The sequence below is a fragment of the Elephantulus edwardii genome, unplaced genomic scaffold (genome assembly GCF_000299155.1).
Source record: "Elephantulus edwardii isolate Elephantulus edwardi_28Jun2011 unplaced genomic scaffold, EleEdw1.0 scaffold00134, whole genome shotgun sequence".
In the NCBI taxonomy this organism is placed as follows: domain Eukaryota; kingdom Metazoa; phylum Chordata; class Mammalia; order Macroscelidea; family Macroscelididae; genus Elephantulus; species Elephantulus edwardii.
In genome coordinates this window covers 7,709,588-7,717,959 of record NW_006399884.1, presented here as the reverse complement: position 1 = coordinate 7,717,959, position 8,372 = coordinate 7,709,588, and the positions used below count along the sequence as shown (strand labels likewise).

General features: G+C 43.9%; 1 protein-coding gene across 1 annotated transcript in view; it reads right to left on the bottom strand.

Annotated features, from left to right (window-relative positions):
* Positions 1–481: 481 nt before the first annotated feature.
* Positions 482–8,372, bottom strand: part of SLC46A3 (solute carrier family 46, member 3) — a 24,837-nt gene continuing 16,946 nt past the window's right edge. The window contains exons 4-5 of the mRNA XM_006894085.1: positions 2,370–2,526; positions 482–566 (exon numbers count right to left, since the gene is read on the bottom strand). Coding sequence (XP_006894147.1) covers positions 482–566; positions 2,370–2,526 — 242 coding nt within the window. The remainder of the gene's footprint in view (positions 567–2,369; positions 2,527–8,372) is intronic.

Here is an 8,372-nt window from a genome sequence, read left to right as displayed (position 1 = left end):
TCTTGCCACTAGGCCACCAGAGCTCCCTCTTCCTTATATCTTAAGGTTTCCATTTCTTTTGTAAGTCCAAATGTGAAGAGTATTTTGAGATTTGGTCTTCTCAGTCTTGGATAGTAGACTTGGCGGCACAGTGGTTAAGCGTTTGGCTCTGAATTATAAGGTCAGAGGTTCAAACCCACCAGCTGCTCCACAGAAGAGCAGGGTGGCAGTCGGTTTCCACCAAGATTTACTGTCTGGGAAGTCCTGAGGTGGTTCTGTTCTGTCCCACAGAGTCACTGTGCATCTATGTGGCCATGATTTTCCCCGGCGTGGTCCACGTGCAGCACAGAAGGCAAACGCTAGGGGCGCTGTCTTAGGTGCCTCCATGGAGGAGAGAGGTGGTGTGTATCAATGAAGCATCAATTACGGCATTAGTTTATAATCTTTAGAGGTCACAGCACTGGACGTGTGCGTTCACTTGTTTTGAAAAGATGATGATTCGTCACGTGTCGGAAGTCTCTCGGCCCGATTCTTCCTGGATGAGAAGGGTATAGCTCTCCGAGTTCCGGCTGATGCACATGGCAGAGCTGGAAAAGCAGACAAGACACTGTCAAAGCCACGAGAAGGCCACACAGTAAACGATCATCATCCTGTCCCTGGCCTGGTGGCACAGTGGGTAAGCACTTTGGCTGCTTCCTAAAAGGTCCACAGTTCTAACCCATAGTGCAGGAGAGAGATGTGCCAGTCAATGTCCCTAAAAATGATCAAGTTGGAAACTATGGGGCAGCTCTGCTCTTCCTAGAAAGCACTAGGAGTCAGTAAGTTTGTTTCTTTGTTTTGGTTTATGATAATTTTACAATTTTTCTGTTATTAAATAATTTGGTCACCTTTAATTTTTCAGTTTGCTGTAATGAGCATATCTATCTATCTATCTATCATCCGTTTCTCAGGTATCCTATATATTTTCTCAGGTTATCTAAAAGGAATTGTTTTAAACACACTGTGAGAATTTGTTAAAGGTTTGACTTCACGCGCATAAATCACTTTCCCTAAATGAAAGTGCTAAGTAACAAGGCCACTGCCAACATCTCTTCACATGCTCAGAGCCTGCCTGTACTTTGCATTTTTCCAACTCAGCTGGTACCTATTAGATCAATCTGAAACCACTGCCCTTGGTTAGCAGCCCACGTGTGACTCACTGAACTACCAGGCTTCCTTTTGGTGAGAATTATTTTTTAAAACCATTATGTAATAAAAATAACTTTTCATCAAGATTACAGAGGATTTGTAAATACTACTGCTCTGGGTCTTACACAGAACTAAGTATCAGAATTCAAATGACAAGTTAAGTACTGAACTCCTACAATGAATAAGATGTTGAGCCCTTTAAAGTAAGAACTTAATCTTGGTAAAATGCTTAAGGAATCATGGGTGCTTGGCTGCTAACCGAAAAGTCAGAAGTTTGAATCTCCCAAAGGTACCTAGGAAGAAAGGTCTGGCAATCTACTTCTGAAATCGCAGCCACTGAGAAGCCTGCACAGCACTCTGTTGCCAGGGCTGCTGCTGAGTTCGCAGCAGCTGGCTTGGTTTTAGTCCAAGATCCTGAAAGCCTGTTCTCATAGGTCATCCAAGGTCCTGGCTTCACTATTCTCTCTCACTCACAGAGATACTTCCCACTGTTGAGGGGACAGCAGAAGATTCCTGTATGCATGGTGACCCTGTCCACAGCTTCCCACCACTGTGCTCCTGGACATGGATACTTTCCAGAGGCAGGAGCGCAAGCTCTCAGTTCCACGTGCCAGCACCACAGCTAAGTGTATTTGCCCCTGTGCTTTAAAAATCACCTATCTAGCTGGTTCTGTTTGGCTACTGAAGGGCAAAGGTATCAATGAATTATTTCTTTTATGTTTATGTATCGGTCTCTGGTGATCTAGTCTGTAGAGGATGTGCTGTTAACCCAAAGACTGCACCGCTTTGGTGGTTCAAATCCATCAGCAGCTCTGAGGGAGACAGATGTGCTTTCTCTTCTCCTACGAGGTTTACAGTTGTGGAAACCCAGTGAGAGGAAGGTTGCTATGAATTCCAACTTGATGGCAATGAAATTGATTTTTTTTGGTTTTTTGTGTTGATTTTATTAATTTGCACACTTAAAGTGGCAGGGGTAACTTTTGGGGGCTTCGATCTAAGTGAGTTTCTGAGCCATGTCTAGTTAGTCAGTCTCTTCCTAAGTCTCTAAATTCCTGACAGATGTCTTCATGTCTTGAAAGTTTTTGACAAAAGCTCATTCTCAGGCAAAACTTATGTAAGTCTGTGTGCTTTTACCCGAAGGGTCTGAGAATTCACGTAATCCTTTGGGCCCTTGAATAAAAGGATTAGAAATCAGTACATACCACAGGCTGATCGCTGGAATCAGCATCAGAACCGCAGACAGCAGGAATGTGAAGCCAGGGTACCAGGCTACCGTGGCTGAATAAATTCCATTAAATGAAGAAACTGCAATGACGCCACCTAGAGTCTCTAAGACAGAAATGCAAGCAAACAGGGTACCTGTTGGAGAGAAAAGGCTGCATCACTGAGCATTCTGCGAGCAGAGCATGGTTTTCCATGGAAAACATGCAGATGGAGGGAAGGGAGTACTTCTGGATGAGTGAGCATGAGTCCCTAACCTCTGACCTCATAAAACTTCCTCACTCTCTCTTTCTCCGCCATTGAGAGCACACTGCAGCATTCTATCAGAGTGCTGTTATGCCTCTCCTTTTCAAGAAATGGGTTTTTAAAAAAATTTTTATTATTAATTTCAATTAAAATTCACAGAGACTTTGGATTTCCAGTCATTCTTTGTTGCACTTTTCTCCCCTCCGAACCCTCCCTCCCCCCAGTACACTCCCCTCTTGGAAAAGTAAATGAAAAATTCTTTCAGTGTTTTACAATCCCTCCCCCCTTCCCCCCCCAGGTCCACTCCACTATACAGCCTTTGCTTTGGACTCCCATCATGACAAAAATACCCAATCACATATCCCTTTTAAACAGTTTCCTCCCTCATTTGTTTCAATGCAGTATACATTATTGAACCCATCTTTCTCAGTCTCCCCTCAACCCCAAGGTCAGTCCTGTTTTACAACAGTGGCACCATGCAGTATTTGTCCTTTTGTTACTGAGATATTTCACTCACATAATGCCCTTCAGGGTCACCCATTTTTAATAATATTGCATGAGTTCCTTGTTTTTCAATGCAGCACAGTATTCCATTGTGTGAATATACCACACCTTCTCTATCCATTCGTTTGTTGATGGGCACTTAGGTTGTTTCCAACTCCTTGCTATTGTGAACAAACCTGCAATAAACATGGGTATGCACATATCTGCTTGGATGTCAGTTATGGTCTCTTTGGGGTATATTCCCAGTAGTGGAATTGCTGTGTCAAATGGTAACTTTTTGAGAAAGCGCCATTCCGCTTTTCACAGTGGTTGCACCATTTTACACTCTCACCAACAGTGAATAAGGGTTCCAGTTTCTCCACAACCTCGCCAGCATTTGTTGCTTGCTGTTCTGTTAAATTTTGCTATTCTGACTGGGGTGAGGAAATGTTTTTATTCACAGAAAGAGAGATGGGTAGCTTATTTTCCAGATAAATGAACCGAGATGCAGAGTTCTCTCTGACATGTACTACCACATGGGTGAACCACAAAAATATGAAGCTAAGTGAAATAGCAGATACAGAAGGACTGATATTAAACGGCCTCACTTAAATGAGACAGGTGTTGTTGTTATGTGTCAAGTTGCTCGTGACTCATGGGAACCCTATGTATGACAGCTCTGAACCTTGCTCTATCCTGAGCCAACCTTATCATCTCTGACACACCCATCTACATTACCCCAGTCACTGGGCCAATCCTTCTCATCGAGGATAGGCTAGGAAAATGCAGAGACTAAATTTATTAGTGGTTTACCAAGGGCCTGGGCAGAAAGGAGAACAGGAGTTACTTCTTATGGCATGTTGTTGTTTGATGCTGTTGAGTCGAATAAGACTCTTGAGCTACCTTATGAATAACAGATCTGAATGCACCTCTAGTCACCCTCCCCATTTCTGATATACTTGAGTCCACTGCTACACTCACTGTGTCAGTCTGCCTTGTGGAGGGTCTTCCTCTTTCTTTCACTAACTCTCCACCTTTCCAAACATGATGTCTTTTTTCCAAGGAATGGTGCCTCCTAACAGTGTTTCTATTTACAAAAACCCAGCCCACTGCCATTGAGTCCAGTCCGACTCACAGAGGCCCTGCAGGATAGAGTGGAACCACCTCCTCTGGTTCTTGGGGCTGTAAAGCATTACAGAAGCAGACACATCACCTTTTTCCTGAGGAGCGCTCCAACCATCAGTCTTTTTATTAGCATTGCTTGATAATCACTGCACCACCAGGACTCCTACTTTCAGTTTAAAGCCCACTGCTGTCAACCTGATGCCCACTCATGGAGACCCCCACAACCTGGTTTCCAGGGTCTGTATAGATCAATGGGAAAAGATGGCTTCATCTTCCTCACACAGAGCGACTGCTGGGTTTGAATTGCTGACTTTATGTATGAGCAGCCTAACCCTTAACGCACTACCCCACCAGGGCTCCTTAGTTTCTGTTTAGGGGATAAAATACTGGAAATTGATAGCAGTGGTGTATACATAATAAGATGAGTAATGAATGTAAATTATCTAACAATATCATATGTAAGCAAGATTCTGCTGAAAATATCCAAAAACGTTTGGAACAAAATGTCAACAGAGAACCAGATGAGCAGGCTGGATTTAGGAGAGGTTGTGGTACTAAAGATGTAGTACTAGGGATATTATAGCTAATGTTAGATGTATCTTGGAAGAAAGCAGAGAATACCAGAAGAATGTCTATCTGTGCTTCGTTGAAAGACTGAAAGCAGGCAGCCTAAGGGACTGTCTCTTGGGATTTTGGACATTTGATTTCTCATGTGTCTCGGATCTGCAGGGGGGACAACTGGGATTACAGGACATCCCCTGCAAAGTGGGAGTCTCCAGAACAGAGAGGCTATGGATAATGTGAACATCCTTGAGAGAGCAATAGCCCAGAAGAAACTTTTCAGTAAAAGTTTCTCAGGTGAAGCCCCTGACACAGATCTGTGATTGACTCAGAATACAGGGCACCAGTGTGCAGAACAGCACCAGTGTGCGAAACAGGGGTTCAGTGAGACCAGATCCGGTCTTCCATTGGAGTTCACAATGTCTGGACTCAAAGGCACAGTTGCCTTTGAAGCAGGAGACTAGTCTGACTAGCTCTGAGGTGTTTCAAACAATTGGGACAGCGTCAGGAATCACCGGGAAAGGAGAAGGTGAGTAGAAATACAGAGATCAGAAAGACAAAAGGGGCAGAAATCTGGCCAGCAGCTGCCCACACAGAGCACAAGGGAGAGGGAGAGCAGCAGAAATTTATCTTACTATTCAAGCATCTTGACACTGCACAGACTGGTTCAGGAGAGAATAAGGGGCGCCAACACTCACCCTAAGATGGGGGCACAGCACCTTAACTCATCTCCCGGGTTTTGGCACTATATGTTAGGTTAGCAGACATAAAGAAGAAATCAGAGCGAATGAGAGAAAGCTTAATGCTTATTAAAGGGGGGAAAGGGAGCTCCTGGGTGAGTTCCTCATCCTGGAGAGGCAGAATGGAAAGTCACACTGTGAACTTACTGGGGAGGATTTTTATAAACAGAGTCCTTAGTGGGGGACATTCCACTCTGATTTACAAACCACCTGCTAGCTCAGCCAGAAAAGCAAGGCTGTTTGCTCTTCTTATCAGCAGCAGGTAAGCCATCAACATTTGAATTCTGAATTCTTCATTCTTCTCTTTGGCCCCCTTTGCCCAGACTTAACATGAACCACACAGGAGGAGATTGTCCTATCTTTCCCCTTGAGGTACAGCTAGCTGGTGGAGTGAATTGCCAGAGAGTTAGCAGTGCAGCTCCCTGTGGATTATTCTATCATAACTCCTTCAGTAAAAGTATTACTAAAGAATGATTGGCAGCATTACGATAGATGGTGAAGAGATTGAGATTGTTAATAGCTCTAGTTTGCTTGGCTCCACAATCAGCACTCTTGGTACCAGCAGCCAGGAAATCAAGAGACAAATTGAATTGGGAAAGTCAGCTGTCAGGGACCTCTCAAGAGTACTGAAGAGCAATGACGTCAGGCTGGAGACTAAGGTGTGCCTGATCCAGGTCATAGTCTTCACAATTGCTTGCTATGCATCAGAGAGCTGAACAGTGACTAGGGATGATAGAGAATTGATGATGTCTTTGAGTTGTGGTGCTGGAGAAAAGTGTTGAATATACTACCATGGACTGCTAGGAAAACAAAAGGTTCACCCTGGAGAGGGTGAAACCTTGGAGGCAAGGATTCTGAAGCTTCATCTGACATACTTTGGGCATGTTGCAAGGAGGGACCAGTCCTTGGAGAGGGAAGTCATGCTTGAAAGGGTGGAGGGACAGAGAAAAAGAGGGAGACCATCAATGAGATATATTGATGTAGTGACTGGGGTAATGAGGGTAGGTGTCAGAGACAGTAAAGTTGGCACAGGATAGAGCAGGTTTCAGGGCTGTTGTACATAGGGTCACTATGAGTTGCAAGCAACTTGATGGCACATAACAACAACGACAGCAACAACAACAAAGAATATTCTACCTGCTTTAGCCTGTTGTGGTCAGGTGCCATCGAGTCAGCTCTGACTCAGTGACCCCAGGCACAGCACAGCAAGCACAGAACCACCTGGCTCGCTCGGCACCACCCTCTCTCTCTGCTGTGGCTTTGAGTTCATTGCTTAAAACTTGCTGCTATTGTGTGCTGTCGGGTCAAAACCAACTCATACCAACCCACTAGTGGGTGTTCAGAGGCAGTAAATCACACAGGAGGAGAGTGCCCATCCTTCTTCCATGGAGCAGCTGGTGGATTAAAACAGTGTGCCTTTGACATTGCAGCACAGCTTCTTACCTTGAGGTCACTAGAGCTCCTGAAGACTTGTTAGAATGGGTGTTCTGTTTTGTTTCTATTAGAATTTGTTTATTCATAAAGCCTTTTAGAAGGTAATTTCAATTTCTTTTTGTTATTGTTGTTGGGTGCCTTGGATTTGGACTTAGAAGGTCAGTAGGGTCTCTGTAAGTTGTAGTTGACTTGGTGGTGCTTAACAACAACAACAACAACATAACAACCTTGCAGATAGAGTAGAACTGCCCCCATGGGTGGTGCAAGGCTGTCATCTTTAGAGAAGAAAGTCTCCAGATGTTTCTCTCATTGAGCTAGGAGGCTATGAACTGCCAACCTTCTAGTTAGCAGTTAAGTGTTGAGCTATTTCACCACCAGGGCACCCCAGTCATTTCCTGTCACTAATTTGGCACTTCTTATTCTTAACTGCAATCACATTGTGACTTGTGAGTCCACTGTTCTGACTACCTGATGCCCTGCAGTGACTGCCCACTATGGGTGACAGTGTGAGCATCAGAGCAGAACTGCCCTCCACAGGCTTCCAGGCACTGTGGCTTCCTGACTAGAAAGGCCTTCTGGGCTCAGACCTTCAGCCTATGACTTTCCTTTCTGGTACCTCACTGCACATTACCCTGTAATACACAGGGACCCCTCTGTTATTGTGGGAGAGTATAATTACTTTCCTATTAGCTGTTACTGTGCTTATGTGGCCTTCAGTGAACTGTACCTCACAGCAGTCCCATGCACAGCAGAACCCTGCCCACTCCAGCACCATCCCCATAATCTCTGCTTCTTGGCTGTAAACTAACAAATCCTTTTGATGAAGTTGAAATCCCCATCATTAAATATATTCTCATTCTTCACTTCAAATAATAATAATAATAATAATAATAATAATAATAATAATAATCTTTTATCCTTTGTTGTTGTCTGTGCATGCATCCATCCATAGAGGCATTGCTTATTTTCTTGGAGTTGTGCACTCATTCTCATCTTCTCCATTAACATGAACTCACTGCTCCTAAAGTTCTTTTCTGGTCTTTTGAGGTGTTCTGGTCAATTTGATGCCATATAGAAGATCACAATGTATATGAACTTTATGCACTTTGCATGTAAACCAGTATAAAATAAATTTTTTTTAAAAAAAGGAAAAAAGATTACGACATTAAGGTAATTTTTGTTTTAAAAAAACAGCAACATGCAACTCGCTGCCATCTAGTCAATTCTGACTCAAAGCCACCGAGTAGGACAGAATAGGACTTCCTTTAGTTTACTATCCAAATTAAACGGTTGTTTGTTGTTGTTATGTACTGTCGAGTCGTTTGCGACTCATAGCGACCCTATGCACAACAGCCCTAAACCCTGCTCTATCCTGCGCCAACCGCACTGCCTCTG